General features: G+C 40.0%; 1 protein-coding gene across 3 annotated transcripts in view; it reads right to left on the reverse strand.

The window, feature by feature from the left end:
• Positions 1–22259, reverse strand: part of PRMT7 (protein arginine methyltransferase 7) — a 189491-nt gene that overhangs the window by 152205 nt on the left and 15027 nt on the right. For all 3 annotated transcript variants that reach the window (XM_030204294.1, XM_030204293.1, XM_030204295.1), the window contains exon 5: positions 12381–12489. In XM_030204294.1, the coding sequence (XP_030060154.1) occupies positions 12381–12489 (109 nt within the window). The remainder of the gene's footprint in view (positions 1–12380; positions 12490–22259) is intronic.

Genomic DNA, 22259 nt, shown 5'->3' on the forward strand with positions numbered 1-22259 from the left:
TCATGAGATTTAAAGGCAGTGCATGCAAATCTCTCTCATTAATATTCATCATGGATATCCTGAAAACCTGACTGGCTGAGGTGCCTCGAGGACCAGGTTAGGGAACCACTTCTCTAGTCTGTTTTCTATCTTTTAACCAGTTTTTAATCCACAATAGGACATTATCTCCTATCCCATGACTTTCTAACTTCATCAAGAGTCTTCCATGAGGTACTTTGCCAAATGATTTTTAAAAATCCACATATACAATATCGACCATCTCACCTTTATTCATGTTTTGTTTTGGTGAGGGACAGGAAAGCTCTGCAGAGCTCCAGGGAACCTACCTGTCCCTGGTGTCTAAAGGCACAATATTGAAGTAGCACCTTCCACTGGCAGCAATGCAGTTGGAGGACTCTCACTCAGCTTAGAGGGAACAATGCCTGCAAACTGTTTGATCAGACAGTCACTGTTCTCTTCATTCACAGACAAGAAATAAGCCCCTCCTCTTTGTGGCCACCTCAAAAAAAAAAAAAAAAGCATCCCTGCTTCTCTCTGCAGGCACACCAGAGATTCCTGCAAAACTACTAGTAGCACAGCTCAAACACTGCTCTCCAGATAAAGGTGCAAGCCTTCATTCCCAACACAACTGGGCGTGTTTCACTGGTCAACCCCTCCCTGCACCACATCCCTCTCAACTGCAAAGTCTGTTACAGGTTAATACACTCCCTAATCGATTATTATTACGACCCCAACAGAAGAACCACACCATCTATACAGAATGGGAAGTCCCATCCATTCTGCCTTTCTCTCACAATCTTGCAAAAAAAAAAAAAAAAAGAGACCCCTCTCCTGACCTGTTTCCCAGTCCATGAAAAAAAACCATTTCGCCATTGGAAACAGGGTACTGCAAGTTAGGTGTGCCTCAACATGTCTGGATAGGAAAACACTGACAAACCTACATGGACACAAATGGACATCATGTGACAGATATATACTGGTTCGGGATGTTGGCACTTACCTACACCTTACCCAGCTCCTTTTAAAATAACAAGTCTAGATACCCTTATCAGCTAAACACAGATTTCTATGAATCCCCTATTAGACAACGAACCACATAAGGAAAAACTGTATGTCTGGGTTTTGTTTTTTTTTTACTATATATTTTATTACACACTGCCATGTGTAAATAAATAAATGTACAAGATGGCTGAGGAGGCAAGGACTTTTTTTTTTTTTTTAATAAAATAACTTAATGGAGCACAGTCACAAAAGGATAAGCAATTGAACTTTTTAACGTTGACACTTTATTTTGTACCTATTTATATATGTATGTATATATTCTAAGCTAATCTAAACAAGCACTTTATTTACAAAAAAGAATTGCATTTTCTACTATCCCTCCCATTCACTGCTAATTCTGAGCTGGACAGAATGCTGCAAAAATACTTGCTGTAAGCCTGGCAGTAAAGTTAAGCCCTTTCCAGTTTAACTGTACTGCAATGGTGAGTCGCGCACCATCTGGACATGGTTGTACTTTGATACCAGTAAAATTCTGCTTCCTCACTTCTTATTAAAACTGTAAATATGGACACGTGCACTGCTGTGGGTAAATATAAAAATCCCTAGTATTAGATTTCCAAAAAATCTATTGTCTTTACAGTTTGTGGAAGGCCCTTCCTTTTCTGATCTCTCCTGCAAATACATTTGTGGCATTGGTATAGGCACTATCTGCTCAACTTTAGTTGATGGTGGCTGACATTGAAAGGAGAAATGAAAGTATCAGAAACCAAATGAAAACAAATGGTTTCTACAAATCCTCTGAGAAAATCATTGGGGAAGTATGCAGGGATGACTGTTTCAAAAGTCATACGCGGAATGTGGATGCATGACATCCAACTAGCAGCATTTGTGTTTGCATCAATATGATAATTTCAGTGTGGAGAAAATTAAAATACTTATCTGTTCTTTACTTCGATTCCCTCCCGTCCCATCTATCTGTTCTCTCTTGTCAGACAGTAATTTTTGAGTACCACAGTTTTCTGTTAAAGATTCAATTCAATCAATCATTGTATTGACCCTGTACAATTCTTTTTTCTACTCCTTGACTGTTTGTTATTCTTGTTTCGCTTTGTTTTCTGTGGAGACTAGTTCTTATTACTTTTGGCAGGCTGTTTAGCTCCCCCTGCTTATACATACTTCAATGCATGCATCTTTTTACTGCAGCATTTGATCACTCTATGTACGCCTAGTAGTGCTGAAGAATTGAATATGAATAATATTGATGAAAAAGTTGACAGCACAGAATCCAGTGTAACAACATTAAAAATGCATGCTAACAATTAATTTTAATTTTTTTTACTGCAAGTGTAAAAAAAGAATTACCTTCCTACAGTATAAAATAAGCTAAGATGTGAATTGAGCTCCTCAAATAGTGTGCTAAAACACAGAGCTGAGTTAAATTTTAAGTTAAACTTTACTTTGAAAGATATGTTCTCCTGCATTAAAATCTGAGTGAAAAAGAACCAGTCTTAAAGTCTGAGTTAATGTTCTGCGGCATTGTATTAGTTCTCTAAAGTTAGCCAACACCAACATTTACCGTACTAGGTTAGCCTGTTTCCCCCTCTTTTTCCATCATATTTTTTTCAGACAAGTACAAAAACTACAAGAGAGTCTGGTACGGTAACCAGTTTGTATGGATGGGTGGAGCTCAGTCACAAAGGATAATCGGGTACCCAATTACTGTACCCGATTACTGTACCTGATTACTTTGGCAGATTACTGCACCAGATTACTATACCCGATTATTGTACCTGATTATTTTGGCTAATCACTGTACCTGATTACTGTGCCTGACTGTACCTGATTACTTTGGCTAATTACTGTATCTGATTACTGTGCCCGATTACTGTACCTAATTACTGTGGCTGTTTACTGCACGATTACTGTACCTGATTACTTTGGCTGATTACTGTACCTGATTACTGTACCCGATTACTTTGGCAGATTACTGTACCTGATTACTTTGCCTAATTACTATACTATTTTGGCAGATTACTATGCCCACTTTGGCTAATTACTGTACCTGATTACTGTGGCTAATTACTGTACCCAATTACTTTGGCTAATTACTGTACATGATTACTGCACCTGATTACTTTGGCTAATTTCTGTGCCTGATTACTGTACCCGATTACTTTGGCTAATTTCTGTACCTGATTACTTTGCCTGATTACTATACTATTTTGGCAATTACTGTACCCGATAACTTGGGCTGATTACTGTACCCGTTTACTTTGCCTAATTACTATACTATTTTGGCAGATTACTATGCCCACTTTGGCTGATTACTGTACCCGATTACTGTGGCTAATTACTGTGGCCGATTACTGTACCCAATTGCTTTGGCTAATTACTGTACATGATTACTGTGGCCGATTACTGTACCCGATTACTGTGGCTAATTACTGTGGCCGATTACTGTACCCAATTGCTTTGGCTAATTACTGTACATGATTACTGTGGCCGATTACTGTACCCAATTACTTTGGCTAATTACTGTGCCCGATTACTGTACCCAATTACTTTGGCTAATTACTGTACCTGATTACTGTGGCTGATTACTGCACGATTACTGTACCTGATTACTTTGGCTAATTTCTGTGCCTGATTACTGTACCCAATTACTTTGGCAGATTACTGAACCCGTTTACCTTGCCTAATTACTATACTATTTTGGCAATCACTGTACCCGATAACTTGGGCTGATTACTGTACCCGTTTACTTTGCCTAATTACTATACTATTTTGGCAGATTACTATGCCCACTTTGGCTGATTACTGTGGCTAATTACTGTGCCCGATTACTGTACCTGAGTACTTTGGCTACTGTACATGATTACTGTGGCCGATTACTGTACCCAATTGCTTTGGCTAATTACTGTGCCCGATTACTGTACCAGATTACTGCACGATTACTGTGCCCGATTACTGTACCTGATTACTGTGGCCGATTACTGTACCCAATTACTTTGGCTAAGTACTGTGCCCGATTACTGTACCTGATTACTGTGGCTGATTACTGCACCTGATTACTTTGGCTAATTTCTGTGCCTGATTACTGTGCCCGATTACTTTGGCAGATTACTGAACCCGTTTACTTTGCCTAATTACTATACTATTTTGGCAATCACTGTACCCGATAACTTGGGCTGATTACTGTACCCGTTTACTTTGCCTAATTACTATACTATTTTGGCAGATTACTATGCCCACTTTGGCTGATTACTGTACCTGATTACTGTGGCTAATTACTGTGCCCGATTACTGTACCTGAGTACTTTGGCTACTGTACATGATTACTGTGGCCGATTACTGTACCCAATTGCTTTGGCTAATTACTGTGCCCGATTACTGTACCAGATTACTGTGGCTGATTACTGTACATGATTACTGTACATGATTACTGTGGCCGATTACTGTACCCAATTACTTTGGCTACTGTGCCCGATTACTGTACGATTACTGTGCCCGATTACTGTACCTGATTCCTTTGTCTAATTACTGTGCCTGATTACTGTACCCGATTACTTTGGCAGATTACTGTACCTGATTACTTTGCCTAATTACTATATTTTGGCAATTACTGTACCCGATAACTTGGGCTGATTACTGTACCCGTTTACTTTGCCTAATTACTATACTATTTTGGCAGATTACTATGCCCACTTTGGCTGATTACTGTGGCCGATTACTGTGCCCAATTACTTTGGCTAATTACTGTGCCCGATTACTTTGGCTAATTACTGTGGCTGACTACGGTATGTGATTACTGTGCCCAATTACTGTACCTGATTACTGTACCTGATTACTTTGGCTATTTACTGTACCTGATTACTTTGGCTAATTACTGTACCCAATTACTTTGGCTGAAACCAGTGGAACAGGATAGGGGAAGTAGTCTAGTGGTTAGAGCAGCAAACTAGAAATAAGAGACTGCAGGGTTCAAATCCCACTGACATTCCTTGTGGCCTTCAGCAAGTTACTTAACACACCACTAAATCAGGTACAAATTTAGATTGTAAGCCGTACCTGAATTTAAAAGACCTTGAAATACCACTTGAAGGATATGAGCTAAAAACTAAAATTAAAGAAAAAAAGTGGTTTAAAATCTGCACTCCCTTGTGGCATGCAGCTACAGGCACATGCCCAATGGGTATAAGCACCGCTAATTGCTTTGCCATCCCTCTGCCACCCCAATATCAGCACACCACCCCCACCAATGCAGCATTGCCTCCATCTCACCTCTGCCTCCCCCGTTTGCTCCATCCAATCTCCCTCTATCCACCCCCCCCCCCCCCCAACGGGCCCTACAAACTTGCTGTGTTTGCCAGCACTGCTACCATCAGGCTCTCTCCAGCCTAACCTGGGGTCCTTCTGTCTGTCACAACTTCTTGTTGCCACAGGGGAAGGATGCAACAGAGAGAAAGTCATGAAGCATCTGGTGGAAGCTTGAAGCAATTGCTGCCAGCAGTACCAGTAGGGCCCGAGAAAAGGGGAGGGAGAGGTCGGTACAGAGGGAGATAGAAAACCTGCAGGAGAGAAAGGAGGAGGGGAGAAGCTGCGCATAGAAGGGAAAGGGGAAGGGATGCAGCACAGAAAAGGAAGGGGAGAGGAGAGGCCGAGAGGCTAAATACACAGGAAAAGAAGGAACGAGGAATGTTACAGGAGGGGAGAAGCTGTGCATAGAAGAGAAGGGATGCAGCACAAGAAGGGAAGGGAGAGAAAGAGAGGTTAAAGACACAGGAAAGGAATGGAGGGGGAATGGGGAAATGCTATGTACATGGGCAGATGAGAAGGGAGAACAGGACACTCTGCACATGGATGGGAGAGGGGAAAAATATGCATGAATGGAAGGGGGAAGAGATGCTGCACTTGCATAGAAGGGAAGGAAGAGGAAGGAAATGCTGCACTTGGATAGAAGGGGAGGAAGGGAATGCTGCTATCTGATAGAAGGGAAGAAGAGAAGGGGGAAATGCTGTGTATGGATGAGAGGGAAGGGAAGAGAGGAGAGGGGGGAATGTTGCACATGGATGGAAGGGAAGAAAGAGGGCGAAATGCTGAACATTGAAAGGAAAGGAAGTGTGGGGGGGATGCTGCATATGAATGGAAGAGAAGGGAATTAGTGGAAAACTAGACAGTTTTCACAAGAAATCTGAACTGGAAAGATCAGTGCTAAAAGATGGATGTAAGGCACAAAGTAAAGAAGAAAGGAGGCAAGAAAAATAATAAAATGGACTGGAGGTCCCGGAATTAGTTAAGCGCACAGAGGGAGGAAACAGAACAAGAGATTGAGAACAAGACTATTACAAAAACAAAATCACCAGAGAACAAAGGTAGAAAAAATGATTTTATTTTCAGTTTAGTGATTGAATTATGTCAGTTTTGAGACTACATCTGCCGGTGTTATTTTGCACTGTACAGGAGGAAATGTGTTTCTTTCTATTTTTCTGGTGTTGCATTGCATGCAGAGTTTGGCAGTGTCTGGCTGAAGTGAAGGATTCTGCTAAACGTCTGTGTATGTAACAGAACAGCTTGTTCCAGCTTATCAGTGGCAAGTATACTGGTGCTCTAGGGCCCAGTGTAATATTTATAACAATGTCTTTTCATAGGTGGGTCAGGGCTGTTATAAGTTTGGTACGTTTTTCCTGTATAGGTTTTGAGTGTCTTTTCAGGGTTTTGTGTTATTTGCAAAGTGTCTGGTCTGTTTGAAATGCTCAGGACTAGTGGTTTCTGCATCCTATAGAGTCGCCACACAAACTAAACCTTGCCTGCTTTAAACAAAACGTCTAGCAGTGGAAGGAGCTTCTTCTGTTCATAACTTGATAATCACACTAAGAATATTTTTGTATGGTATGTTCTAAGAAGGATACGAAGTATGAAGTTTGTGATATGGAACTTGACTTTCAGGGTTTATGTTAGAATTCTGACCAATACTGTAGAGAATAGAGAACACGCTCATAAAGAAGAATGTGTTGAAAGATGGTATCAATTATCATGTTAATTTAAAAGTGTGGGGGAGAGGGGTATGATGTGCAAAAATGTCACATTTGACACCCCCCATACCTAGCTTGCACCCTGGTGCCACCCCAAATATTGGTTTAGAGATGCCATTGCTGAGGAGATATGCCCAAAGGGGAATACACCTTTGGAACATAGAGGACTGTATTGCAGAACCCCATCTTGAATGACTAATTAGTATATATGCCTTTTGGGATGGGGAAATGAAAAAATAAAAGCAAAAAGGTGTCTGCTTAATCACGTCTCCTTAATCAAAGGACCTGAGAGAACACCAGTTGAACACTTATTAATATTTTCCATTTCAGGAGCTTCTTTAAAGCTCAGATGGCTTAAAGTCCATCTTCCCTGAAAGCCTCTGGTTCTGCATGTGAACAAGAAGCCTTACACATGCTTTTATTGCAGGTGCTGTTGTAGAGTGGGCTGCTTCACCTCTTCAGCCCTTGCATAGATTGCTTATAGAAGGGGTTTCATTTCCTGCAGTTGGGTCAGCCTTCTATTTTGGAAGTTTTTCAGTTAGAAGGAAGATCTAGCAAAAATATATATCTTTAATGGATATATGGAATGTGGTTAATTACAACTCATACCATAACAAAGAACTCAGTAACTCAACTCTGTAGATTTACCAAGAAGACTTTACATAAGCTGGAGTAGAGGAATGGCAGAATTGTGGTGTTAACTAAACAGATGACAGCTCTTGAGCCTGAGGTGGCTACTTTTCAAGGTATGAGTCTGGCTGCAATGATGATAATTTACATCATAAGCCTGAGCCTCTTTAAAAAAATTTTAACTTTCCAACTATAGATTTGCTATCCCTGGAAATCCTCTTGAGGAACAATATGAAAGAAGTTTTTAATAGTCCTAATGCTAGAAATACTGTATTTTCAAATTACTATTATTTGTATAGAAATATGGTTAATTTTGATGAGGTTGAGGAGATTGATAAGACTGAATCTCTATAAAGTTTGATTTGACAGAATTCTTGACAGCATCTCAGAATGATCTTGGGATATTGCCAGGTATTTGTGACCTGGATTGGCCACTGTTGGAAACAGGATGCTGGGCTTGATGGACCTTTGGTCTTTCCCAGAATGGCAATACTTATGATATATCTTTAAGCTCCTCTTCCCTCTCCCCCCCCCCCCTTTTGAATGGGTTGTGTCAGCATTGCCGCATGGCTGTCTAAACAGGGGGGTTAGTATCTTTTCTTTCTGAACCATAATTTTCTTTCAAAACCATAATTTTGTCTAAGAAAAAGGATTGTTTTGTAGTCAGAAATTGCAACTCTTCCTTGATATGGCTTGTGCCACGCAATGCAGGAGGAAGGCTTTTTGTTCACATGAAAGCTGATGTATATTGGCTAAAGAGGCAACTTTCTTTCTGAAATTCTCCTGAAATGCCATATAAGCCATAAAGGGAGTAACTATTCTTTTGATGTTCCTGCCCAATTACAAAAGTTTCTGATCAATAAGTGGAGTATGAACGCATAGGCGGTCGGTGGCCCAACGGCTTGGGGAGGCTAAAGGGGGTGGGGTTAGGGGTGGTGCCAGGGATGGGGCTTACATCCATAATTAGACAACACACAGAAAAAAAGTAAAAGTAAAATAGTCACAATTAATACCTAATAATTTAGATATTAGATATGTACCACACGTCAAAGAATAAAGTGGTTGCTCAAAGCATATATTAACCAATGTATACTATTAAAAAATGTTATCAATTATTAAACAGCTATTTCCATATTTCGGTAAGGCCAACACACAATCCCTCAGCCACAAACATTATGCACAAACACACTCAGAACCTTACTGTACCATAACAGCACTCTGAGGACTCAAAGAGCATTATGCATGAAAAGGCAGCACTGTAAATATTACACTGGCCAGACCTTAATATACCACCCATATGGAAAACACAGACTGTCAACAATTTGAAACAAGGGATCATAATATCACAATTACTCATGTACAGCCACAAAACAACCTTTTAGGGTGGATAGTGCTCACAATGAGCTCCTTTTATTAATGACCAGTTAGAGATAAGAGTTTTCAATTTTGGCACAGTCATCATTAGAACAAAATAAAAGAAAACCAATGGACTGCATTAGGGGCTTATAGCCCATTTAGTTATGTTCAAACAAAAGAGATCTGCATCCAACACTGCCCCACTGTCTTGCTCCACACCACCATCCAACATCTCTCCCCATCTTTCTCTCCTCCCTCACCAGTCAGTTCTGTGTGTGTCCATTTGGCCGATTGCTGGTGCAGTGTTACATTCCCAGGAAGCAGCAGTATAGGGAAGTACACATGCTTGCTGACAAGCTGATAAATAAGCTCCAGGGTGCAGGGAGAAATTATGCAGCAGCCGCCTGATGCTCTCTTCTGTTTAAAAAGAAGAAAGAAATGCTCCCCGGCTTAGCAGGAGCCATTTCACATGCTGCAATAATGAAGTATAAAGATGCGTTCAAAGAACTGATTTCCTACTTTTGACTTACTACTAGCCAAGCCTCTTTGTGAGGCCCTCGGGGAACATGCATTCCCGGTCCCACTCAAACAAAAGAGCTGTGAATTCATTAAAGTCTTTAATTAGGGTCTCTTTCTTTCTCTCCATTAGCCAGGCCTACCAGCACATGGTAAATAAAGACGCTATAGGCTTTCCCCAGCAGACACACGGGTTCTTTTTATTCTTTATTCACTCTACAGGATAAAAGCTTCCCAAATACTCCTCCCGCTCCTCCCCCTCCAACACTTACCAGCTTGCTCGATCCTCTACTTCCCTCCCTGGCTCGGTTCGTGACTGACACTGACTGAAAAGAGCCGCATGCTGCAACACTCAGGCTCACAGTCACAGCCCCAGGCTCTGCTGCCGGAATATACGGTGCAGGAAGTTACAGGGGGAGGTTCCGGCAGAGCAGGTAAGAAAATAAGTGAGCGGGCTCAGTAGGGGGTAGGCACCAGCAGAAGATACAATCTTGTTAATGGCTGATCCGGGGCTGAATTTGAGAAGGAGGCAGGTGGGGAAGGTCACGCACGGTTGGGCTGGGGAGGCCTAGCCTCCCCAAGCCTCTTATACAGGGCGCCTATGTATGAACGGTAAATAAATATTTTAATTTCTCAGTAGGGAATTTAACAGGGAGGTGGGTTTTAGAAGAAATGTTATTACTGCATGTGTAAATTGATGAACTGGGGTTCCTCTATTCTTATCATTTTAGCATTCCTTGAAGAACTTTCCTCCTTCTCCAAATAATGGGCTTGTAGCTGGGTCACAGGAAATATTGCCTTTTGTGCTATAGTCATTTCTCTTTTATATCTACTTTTTCCTTTTCTTTGTTTGGAATAAAATCTCATAAAATTCCTAATTTAAAAAAAAGAGAAAAAAGTGGTACAGTGGAGTATCTTTTATCTAGAGATTCATTAGCCAGAAAAAATTAGATCCCTCAAATCCATTTTATTATCCAGAAAATTTCTTATCATCTAGAAAAAAGCCTATTCCCAACTATTCTACAGGTTAATATACTATACACATAAGTTGTGTGTGATAACCCTTATGTTCATTTATGGCCTGATTTACAAAGCTTTTCCCCCTTACTCCCAGAGTCACATAGCAAAAAACCCTTAATAAAAGAAACCTTTTCTAATCTTTAAAGCTTGTATATATTATTTTTATAACCATACTATAATTTCTATGACTTCATTTTTGTTTTTTAAATCAAGATAAAATCTTGATTAAAAAAAAAATCCTGGCTTTATGGTTTTCAGCTTCACTCTGTCTTCAAAGCAGATAATTAAAATCAAAGGTCAGCTCTGAACCCATCTCCTCATGAAACCAAGAGAAGAGACACCTTGTGGTCAAAAGCACACAGCACAGCTCCAGTCTGCAGGCAAAACCCATCCTGAATGGAATTTCTATTTACACTCTTTCATGTAAATCTAACCAGTTGGCCACCACCATTAGTGCTCAACTGAGGGGCTCATTCAGTTCTGGCTTTCCTACAACATACTCTATTTTCCAGACTTTTACTATTACAGAACTGTATCATAAGACAATTCACATTAGCACTTAAGAAAGCCTGGACTGAATCAATCTGTTGAACACTCAAATCTAGCAGCAACAATGCTGGCAGAACAGGAGTCTGAGAACATACAAACTCTGGACCCAAAGGTTTGACTATATGAACTTGATAACACTAACACAATAAAACACCTTAGTTTCTGAACACAGCGGTGGCCTCAAAAATAAACAGCTAAAGAATAGTAGAAATCTCTCTTTTCTGCTACATGGACAGAAATATTTGTGATTATTCTCTATTGTAAAATTTGTTTGTTTTTCTAGATCTAAATCAGGGGTTCTCAAATCAGTCTTTGGGACATACCAAGCCAGTCTGCTTTTCAAGATCTCCACAAAGACGACGCATGAGATACATTTACATACCTACAAATTTTCTCTCATACATATTTCACTGTGTGAATCCTGAAAAGCTGACTGCCTACTGAGAACTGGGCTGAGAACCTCTAATCTAGATGTACAGTTTCCTAATCTGTCCCGGGGTCTCCATAACCAGTCAGGTTTCCAGAATATTCACAATGAAAATACGTGAAATGAATCAGCATACAAAAGGTATTTTTTTTTAAGGGCACGTTCTTTACGCAGAAAAATATGAACACACTTATGGTAGTACTTGTGGGTCTTTTACTAAATGGTGGTAGTGTTTTTAGCTCATGGTAGAAATCAGCTGGCGGTAAACGCTGAGATGGCCATTGGAATATAATGGGCATCTCAGCATTTACTGCCAGTTGAGTTCTACCGCAGCTTAGTAAAAAGACCCACTTAGTCATTTATGTGTGGACGTGTCCACCTCTTATATATCTACACCAACCACCACTAAAGCACATGTTTTGAAATAATGACATGCACTTTGCCGGTGGATGTGCACAGGGTAGAGTATAGGCTGAGCATGGGCAGAGCACACAGGTATGTGCACAGATTAGAAAATACAGGCATATTTGATAAAATACTGGCACGGACATTTATACCAGCTCTAGGGCTAGTATAAATGTACACCGTCTGCCTCTCATGCTAGGTACCCGATTGTCTTTATAAAATAGCCTTCACACAGATGCATCAAAAGCCGCTTAACTACGTGCTTCCTTATAAAATTATTTCAATACTGGGTTTACAGTGTATGCAAATCTGTCCCAAGAATACTGACCTGAATGACTTGAAAATCCGTCAAGCTGCATGGTCCCCAGGACAGTTCTGGAAGCTGTAGCCTAATCTGATTCAACGGAGAATTACAAATTTTAAATAAAGGATTTTGTTCTCACCTGGCCCCACTGTGACCTCCGTAGAGTGTTTGTTAATGATTTTAATTTTATCACTAAAACCATTTTTTTCGACAATCTTCACCGCCACATCAGCCATTGGCTTGAAGACCTAGAAATAACATGAGAAACATAACACGTGCAGAGCATGTTACACCCACAGTACATGCATTACCAAAGCACGATGCAAAGCAGTTATGGGAGACCTAGGCCATGCTGGGAAGATAATGTTCTGTCTTTTGGATTCCTGTAGCCTTGCAAGAAAGCAGAGATTTCTAGTAGAACAGAGTCCCAGAATCAGAACAGTGGCAATTCCTTCAAGTTTTGTCACCATTTCAACGCCTGCAGCTGAAAATGGTTCGGCAAGCTGGTTTTATTATGTATTTGGGAGCTTATAAAACCAAATGTACAGAAAATACAACACAAAAAAAAATTCACGAAACACAAAAGGAAAAAGATGAAATCATTACTACAGTAAGTTATTTACTGGATATTCAACCTGACAATAGAATTTTGGAACAATCAGGAACAGACAGCAAACCCCCACAAACTACAGTGGGTTAGAAAATGCTTAACAAACCCCATAATTGAACAGATATTTATATGGATACCTTAAACACACCAAGACGGTGCCTCCAGTAGCAGCGACAAGAAACCCTTCATCCTTTCTTGTGTAATTCTAGATATGTCAGGAAACACCACTATCTTTGACCAAAAGTTGCTACATCTTTAACAAAACTTTGTGTGTCCATTTACAATTAAGGTCAGTTGCAAATTGAGCAACTGAAGTGGCTCAGGACATAATTTCTTCTTGCAATTCTTCAAGCAGAGAACACTTTTGAAGTGTGCTTTGACAAATGTGGAATGTGTACCAATACACCACTTCCATTTTTGCTTGCCTCCTTCTCTTCCTCTTCAGTGAAGGGTTTCAACTCAATATATCCACTGGAGAAATAAAAGCATATCTGGAAAAGTTAACCACCCTGAAGTGTTAATTCCTATTGGCATTTTCAGCTTAGAATGAAGACAAATGTTTTTGAACAAGGCAGCACTGCAGGTCTGAACACTGGCAATCTGCTCCTCCATCTTTAATCGATTGCTGCTCCAAATTTTCATATAAGGAATCCTAGGTCTGCAGCCTGGATGTTATCCCTGAAGATACATCACAAATTTAATCTATGAACCCTGAGAAAAGTTCATCTATGCATGTGATGACCATCCTAACCTTTTCCAGCATTGTACTACTGCATGATTATATTTCCCTGGGTCACAATATTAATAAGTTTATGCTCACGAAGAAGCACTGATGAACTACTTACTCCTCTATCCCTCACAACATCCGTGGATGTTGTCCATTAAGAATCCTCACACCAAACCAATCTCCATGTCTTCAACTCGAGAAGCACTCTGGGCAAATACTGACAAAACATGAATGTAATTCACCTTGAGCTACTACTTAAAAAAGATATACACAGATTCCATCATATTTAGCATGTATGGCGATACCATACGCTCCAGGGTGGGCTCTTAGGACTATTATGGTGCAAAATTAGTGATGCCTCCTCTTTCTAAAGAACAATCGGCGTTTACTGGAGAAATGGCATTTTAGTTAGTTCCTTTTCTCAGGAATCAATTGCCTGACTGACCTAAGGGCAGAAAGCTTTATCAACTTTAAGAGATTACTAAAGACATATTTCCTTATGCAGGCTTTGGATTAGAAGAGTAATGGTTACCTGGTTTCAGTGGTGGGAAATTATGATACTTTTTCTCTGGGTATTTCAATGCTGTGCACTCGTCTCCTAAGAGGTTTTCTGTGTGGTCTTGTGTGTATGGTTTTTTTCCTATAAATAATTGGAGTTCTTTACTTATTACTTTTTTGCTGCAATTTTGGAAACCGCTTTGCTATGTTTCATGTTTAGCGATACAGCAAAATTTTAATAAACCATAAATCTTATTTGTACTACTACTGTGCTTTGTGTCCTATTAAATGTTGAATGTTGACTTTACTTGTTTTGTTTTAAATCTGCTGCAAAAATAGAGAGAGAAATGAAGGAAGACAAAAAAAATCTCTTCCTTCCATTATTAGGAATCCAAATGATAACCCTGCAATACTGCAGAAAACTTCACCTATCGGTACAGAGAGGTGTAGCCACTTGGGAAGGTCAATAAAGTCTCCACATACAGAAACACCTCAGCAAGCAAGTATTCCAGGATTCCAAAGATTTCTTCAGGTTGATCCAACTATACCACAAACTGCTCAATGGCCTCAGGAACACTGGCCAGTCCCAGAGGGAAAGGTTCTGACCTTGCTCTTGCATTTTCCCATGGGCTTTAATAAAATGATGAAGAAAGTGAGAAAAACACAAACAGAACAGCAGAATCAGGTGAGCTAGGCTACGGCCATATCGGGTCTGAGACACAAGCAACAATGATTCTAATTACAAAGTAATGGAATTTAAGTATAGTGATCCCAGATTCACAAACTGATAGGTCTATTTATTAAATGATACTAAAATTGGGCATCAGTGTGTTAGTTTTAGTGCTATTCACTAAGGGGCCTTTTTACTAAGCTGCGCCTAATACAGGACATGCTAAAGTTTTGTGGGTTAGTTTTGCCACTGCGCATGCTAAGAATGTGGGGTTTTTTGTATATTTTTTTTGAGGGATCACATCAGGGGCACAGAATGGGCATGGATGTGTTAATCAGCTAGAGCGCTAACATTACCGCCATGTTAACTGGTTAGCACTTCTATTTAGGAGGTGCTAAGGGCTCCCATGTTAATTGTTTTAAACAGTCATGCACTAATGCTAACATTAGTACATGGCCAGAAGATCATCTAATAGAAAAAAAGCTGAATTTACAGTCGTGCTAGAAATGGGCATAGTGTATAGGAAAGACCCGTGTAAGAACATAAGCCCATTTCTTAGCGCAACTTATTAAAAGGTCTCCTAAATGTTACTGTTACCACTCATGGGAATGTGCATTCATGAATGGATAAAGGGGCAAAAAGCACCTCAATTGGAATTTCCCCACACCAAATTCCACACCTAAATAAGCTCTCCAAACAAAATTAGTAAGCCTCATCACCCTAGTTCAACAACTACCACCTAACTACCTAAAATTCCAAACTTCCCCAAGCCACATCCAAGCTGGATCCACCTTCCATTAAGCCAAGGAGTTTCCAGCTCTTTGATGGGGCAAGAGGGATCCTCAATAACTCCTCCGCCATCAGTGTAATCAACCTAAACAGCACCAGTTACCCGAGGTGCCCCCTTGCCCTTCACATGCTAGTGTCATTTTAGATGATGGTACCGGCAGGGCAGGAGCAACTGGGAATCAGTCCTGTTCCATTACGCTCTTTAAGATATAGAAGTTCAGGAACACAACAAACCTAACCACTTTATAACTTGGGGGGCGGGGGGAGGCAGATATTTATATCTACAGTGGAGGTGCTTTGAAAGACAGACCTCCAAGGTCCTTTAAAGCATTTGGGGGGGGGGGGGGGAGACTAAAAGCAAGTTTCATGTCCTTTTAAGGGCAAGCATCAGTATGCAAATTAGTATGCATATAATGTAGGTACCTTTGGTCATTGGCAGCATGATTTTCCATGACAACTTAATTTGCATTTAACCATGGGAAGCAATGTTTAGACCATGTTAATCCTAAAATTGTAGTTACTATCTTTTAACACATGTTAAAGCCTGCAATAGCATTACTATAGTTTAATAAATAGAGCCTTAAGTGAAAAATCAGCTGTTTCATGTGACATAAAAGCTTGTCCACCAGTAAAGTGATATATACAAGGACTCCATGATAAAGAATGTTCAAGGGAAACTGACTGCAATATATACCCCCACCCCCATATGGAATTATGTGCAGCAAAGTATCAACATGATATAATATTTCCATAATACATTAAACAGTATTTGGCCAGCAGATATTTGCTCTGGACTTTGGACCAGTTAAGACCTGTAATAGATATTGCTAGTATAATTACCATGAAATAAGTAGATAAAGGTAAAGGAGTAAAATAAAGGGGAGGTTGGGGGGGGAGGGGGGAGGAAAGGATGTAAAATAATGATGATGATAGACTAGATGCATATGTACAATTATGACATGACTGAATGTTTACAAAATGTTTGACTATTGGTTTTGTTTGACGTGGTACATCATCAATAAAAACCGTTGAAATATAAACAGTATTTGGCCATTCATGAAATACAGTATATGCAGATACCGAGCACACTGTAGCAACGTAAATCATAATTATATTCAGGACCCTATGAGGCATATTTTCAAAGCACTTAAACTTCCAAAGTTCCATAGAAACCTATGGAACTTTGGAAGGCTAACTGCTTTGAAAATATGCTTCCTTGTCTCCTACAATTTCTCAGCTGCAAGAAGAGTTGCAAAATCCTGGTTTTCCCTTACTCTGTTCCCATGGAATTGCTGCAGGAGACCGGGGACAGAGTTGAGTCCCAGAGGTGAAGGCTGAGTAGTGCCATATTACACCCTTTGCCCCCTACTCCTCCCTCCCCCTCCATTGCTAATACAGGTTTCAAGAGGACGAAAGCAGTAGCCATGTTTTGGGCTAGGTCTTCCTCCTCTGCCACCTGGACGGAACTAATCTGAATGTACAGCTATACAATATCCTGCTTGGTTCTAAGCAACAGTGGGGCCCCTGAAGGCAGGAGGAATACAGCTTAAGGTATGGCTACTGCTGTCCTCCTCATGTAGCCTGAATCAGTGTGGCAAGGGGATTAGGAATCATGATCATATGTTGCAGCAGTATGAGCATAAATGTGCTCCATCAATTACTGTAACTTCTTGCTTTTGAGCTCACCATTAAGTACCATACAACAAACGCTTTACAGTTAGCACAGAATGTGGCAGCTCGTCTAATTCAGGTGTCCACACAAAAGAGCACATTACGTCTGTTTTGTCTCCTCTTCACTGGCTTCCAACCACAGAAAAAGATAAGCTCACGATTTTAGTACTTGTGTTCGAGGCAAACTAAGTCAGCCATTGCATTGGGCAGTTTTTACTAACAAGATCACTGTGACCCCATAAACAAAATTTGCTGGAGATGCCCTCATTGTAATGGGCACAAAAGGCTGGCACAAGAAATTATACAATTAAAGGACCAAGACTGTGGAAAAGTTTGCCCTTAGAGTTAAGGATAAGTGGCCTGAAGGAATTCCAGAAGCTGTTGTTTAGGGAGGTTTTTGAAGTACAGATTGTTAATGTAAACTAGCAGCTGCGTGATGTAATACTGTATTGTGGGTTAGGACTGAGGAGTTTGTTTTATACATTGTCTGTGTTTATTAGAAGCTTCATAGAATACTGTGATTGGCAATGTACAAAGGTTTAATAAATTATAAAAAGAGATATGTACGACAATACTGCCTATTAAAGAAAAAAAACCATTTATAAATAGCATTAAAACAGATAATTACAAAAGTATATAGCAATAAGACAAGCTGAGGCTAGCCATGTATATTGCTATTTGAACTGCAGACTTTATTCTCACATCAGTGAGGATACCTGCGCCTTCTAGAGATTCGATACAATTTTAGCTCCCACTGCCTCCAATTATCTAACTGAAACTTCCCTTCTCCACTATCCTCAATTCCCTAACCCCCCTCATTCTCTCACTATCTTCCTGCTTTCCCCATTCTTGATTCTCCTCCCTTGCCTTTTCCTCAAGATCATTTTCTTCTCTACCTATACACTGATATTATAAATTCCACACCCATAAAACTCTTTAAAAACACACACACACACAAACTAAATTATTCAGGCAGAATATTTTCTATTCACTATGTAAAATACATTTCAATTATTTGAATTCCTGTGTCTGGTGCTGTCCCACTGCCTACCCTCCCTCTCTCTACCCCAACCCTACTGCATATTTGCACCATAAGATCTTATTTAAACATTAAAGATCTCCACGTAACCACACATGCTCTAGTTCTCAGTAAGGAGGGAAGTTATCAATATGGGCTACCATTAAGGCATGTTATTCTACTATTAACGCAGGTTATTAGAAACAAGGGGTCCAATGCACAAAACCTACCGGACCAGCGACATGCTTTTTAAACCAGTTCCAGCTGGTTTAGCGAGCACATTATTCAGCAGGAGATGCACAAAGGGGCTCTGTGAGCTTTTTACCATGTGGAGCAGCAGACAATGGGAATACTATGCTAATCTATTTAAAGGAGCTGTTTACCTGGAAATTTTAACAGGAGGTCTGGAGCTGTCAGTCCTTTGCAGTTCATTGCTGCAGTACTCCACAGCTCAGCTGCTCCAGGATCCTCTGCCACTCCTGCCTGCTTCAACCTTCTCCCTCAATCGCAGCTTCGTGTGTACCAGGGGGAGACTGAGGACAGGGAGAAGAAGGACCTGGAGAGAGATGAGACAAGACGAGACGTGCCGGAACCAGGAGATTGAAGTACAGTGACCGCAACAGTAAAGTGTGGGTGTGGGAACCTGTGCCACTACTTCCCTCGCGCCCTCTTTTCCGGCAGTGGCTGAATCCCAGCTCGATGAAACAGCTCTTTGTGCGGGAGCTGCTGTGCAACAGGACAGTGAGTGCGGGGAGAGGAGGGAAGGAGCAACAGCAGGAGCTGCTCCTCCAGGGGACTATTAACACCCCATTAGTGACTGCAGGGTATTGGATCACTGAAGAGAGCAGTGACAAGTACTGGATCACCAAAGAGCTAAAAACTTCACACCACGGTTTTCATACACACAGCTTGTATGTGTGTATGAAAGCCATGGGTAGCACATGCTGTTCTGAGCATGCGCCGATCAGCCTGGCTTAGCAACTGTTTTCACATGCACAGCTTAGCAACTGGCCAAGCTGCTTGTTGTTTTTGTAAGCAGTTCATTTGCATGCTACTGTTTTTGTGCATTGCTCGCTATTTCTACCTCGGTAATTTTTACCAAGGTGGAAATAGCGATTGATGCTTTACGGGGATTTCTGTGCATTGGGCCTTAGGTCTCATTGCATAAAAAGGAACCTGCTCAAAAATAGCATGAATTAATAGTAAAACAACCTGTCTTAATGGTAGCCCATGTTGATAACTTCCCATGTAAATCGGATTACTGTAATTCCCTTTACAATGAGATAAAACTTGTCTCATTGAAGCATCTTCATGTTATACATAATACAGTCATGAAATGTTACATCATGCCATCTCATTGACTAACGCGGACATTGATCTCTTACTGGGACAAATCCAACATGTGAACACACAGAGCATTTAACCAAACGGTTCCAGACTATTTAGCCAACCCTTCAATCTCACATGAATCGCAAAATAATCTGCAGTCTCAATCCAACAATCTTTTAGTTCTCGGAAGCCTTGGCACATCATAAAAAGAGCTTGACATGCTGATTTTTTTCTACTTAGCTCATAGCCTCTTGAAGTTTTCCCTATTATTTGGGACTAGAGTCTACATTTGCAACGTTTAAAATTGGGTCTAAAGTCCTATTTCTTAAAAAAAAAAAAAAAAGTATATTAAGATGTTCTTTAAATTATTAATACGTATTTCTCCAGCTTAAGTATACTGTATCTGTGTTCAATAATTCTTTTATATTTAGACAAACAGAAGTCGTGCTACAAGAAATCTAAATACAGAAATAGAAACTGTAGCAAAATTATTGATTTATGCATTATACCTTAATCGCAATATCTGGAATCCTGTGTAATATGCCTAATGTATCTCCTACAATCTAAAGAGAGGAGTAACAAAAATTCTTCTGTTCTTTTTCCTTCCTCTCCTTTTCCTTTCCATTATTTGTATTACCTATTATAACTGAGTCTCCTCCCCTATCAAAAGGATCTCAGATGTGCTTCTCAATCATTTTTCATGTGTGCATATCAGAATTCAAGGCTTACTATTCATTCTTTCTTTCTCCCATATTCTCCACAAGAGATTTTCATATTGCATCTACAATAGGATAATTATCTTGGGACATAAAGGATGTTATGTATCCATTCATTAATCAGATGTTTAATAGATTTTTCAGTAATGTGCTTTCAAGCACCATGCATCTACTAAAAGGTGATCGATAAGCTGTATTCCCTTACATCTCTTGATGATACTGCCCTAGTCTGTGCCCTAATAAAAAAGCAGGGTTAGGGAGTAATTGTTGGCTGGTAATGGAGTAGATACATAAATGGATTACTGCCCAGTAAGTCAGAATGACAGGGCAAGTCCATCATATAGGTAGAAATGTCCCTTTGTTTCCACAAAACCTTCAATATCATGGAGAGGAATAGCTGTATATTCTACTTAACTTTTCCATTGTATAATACTATCGGTAGAAGATTTTATAGCACTCTTGGACGTGAGCACTAATCAAATATTTTTGTTTCAGGTCCTTATCTCTTTCTAATCTGCTTCTGTAATTTGAATTTCTGAGTCATTAATCCCTGTACTAGTTTTCTTTTCATTTTTGTTTTTTGTTGTTGTTGTAAAATATTATGATATTAACTGCTCTGCTGTGCATATCAACAAAATAAAATTAAACTCTCCCCATCTGTGTCTCCCTGTAGATGGCTTCTTCCTCCCATCCATTAAGAACCTGCTGCTACTAACCTCTCATGCACCCTAGTCAGTTTTGCCCTCACTTCCTTTAGTTTATTGGGTACTTGATATACCACCTTTCAAAGCGAGAATCAAAGCAGCTTACAAATTAAAAACAAAAGAAAGCAACTACTAAATAAAAATATGATAGTGACAAAAAAAAGGGAGGGAGGGAGGGAGGGGAAAGTCATGCTACTGAATGCCAGCCCCAGCAGCCCTATGCAAAGTTGCAGAAGGCCAGAGCAAAGAAGTAAGTTTTCAAAAAGGCCCTAATATCTGAAAGAAGAAAATTCCAGAGAGAGGGAACAATGAAGAATACCAAATACATGGATTCAAGTCTAGAGCACTAAACCAAGGGGATGTTAGCTGGTTTTCCCTGAGGAATGGAGGGTGCATGAAGGCTTATAGAAGGGAAGAGATGTAGAGTGGAAATCACAAAATGAGGAACCCTATGGGTCAGTGTTAGAATCTTATGTTGAGTTCTATAGGAAATCAGTGGTGAAGCTTCAGGAGAGGGATGACATGATCATGGCAATGGGCATGGAAGGGAGAGTAATCAAACATGTAAGAAAGAGAAGTGAATGGGATAGGGTACAGTCTAGTTAGTAACAGGGAAAGAGGTGCACAGTGATGTCACTATGCTGCATTCACCAGTCCTGGGTAAAAGCAACATCACTTCATCCTCACTTGAAAACAAGAGAAAAATCTCTTCAGACTAATAAACATGGAAAAATAACGAACCAAAGCACAAATACAAGAAGAACTAGAGAAATTACTTCAGAAAGCTCAGGTAAATCAAAACCAGACAAAGAAACGATTAAGGAAAGGAAAATGTCAACCTAAAGATGAGAGACTTAATTATGGCACAGGAATAGCACTACAGTTCACTCCCTCCCACGTCCCTTAGGACTCCATATTAGGCCCTATGTTGCCTAATGTCAGCCTCACACCCAATGCTTCTCATACAATCTTTAGGCCTGAAGATGACCATAACAGAGAGACATACAATAGAGAAATCACAAGTAAAAGAAACCACAAAAATACAGTTACAATCATTAATAAAAAGAATATACAAAATAATGCACTTTATTATTTATTGCATTTGTACCCCACATTATCCCACCTATTTGCAGGCTCAATGTGGCTTACAGAGTGTTATGACATAGTCATGACAGAATCTTAGATACAATCAGTAATAATCAGAAGATATATGAGGGAGTAGAGAAGTAAGTGTTGGATAGGGTGGTTTGAGAGGTGAATTTTAATACTTGAGTGGGATGGGTAGT

The sequence above is a fragment of the Microcaecilia unicolor genome, chromosome 5, assembly GCF_901765095.1.
Source record: "Microcaecilia unicolor chromosome 5, aMicUni1.1, whole genome shotgun sequence".
Lineage (NCBI taxonomy): Eukaryota > Metazoa > Chordata > Amphibia > Gymnophiona > Siphonopidae > Microcaecilia > Microcaecilia unicolor.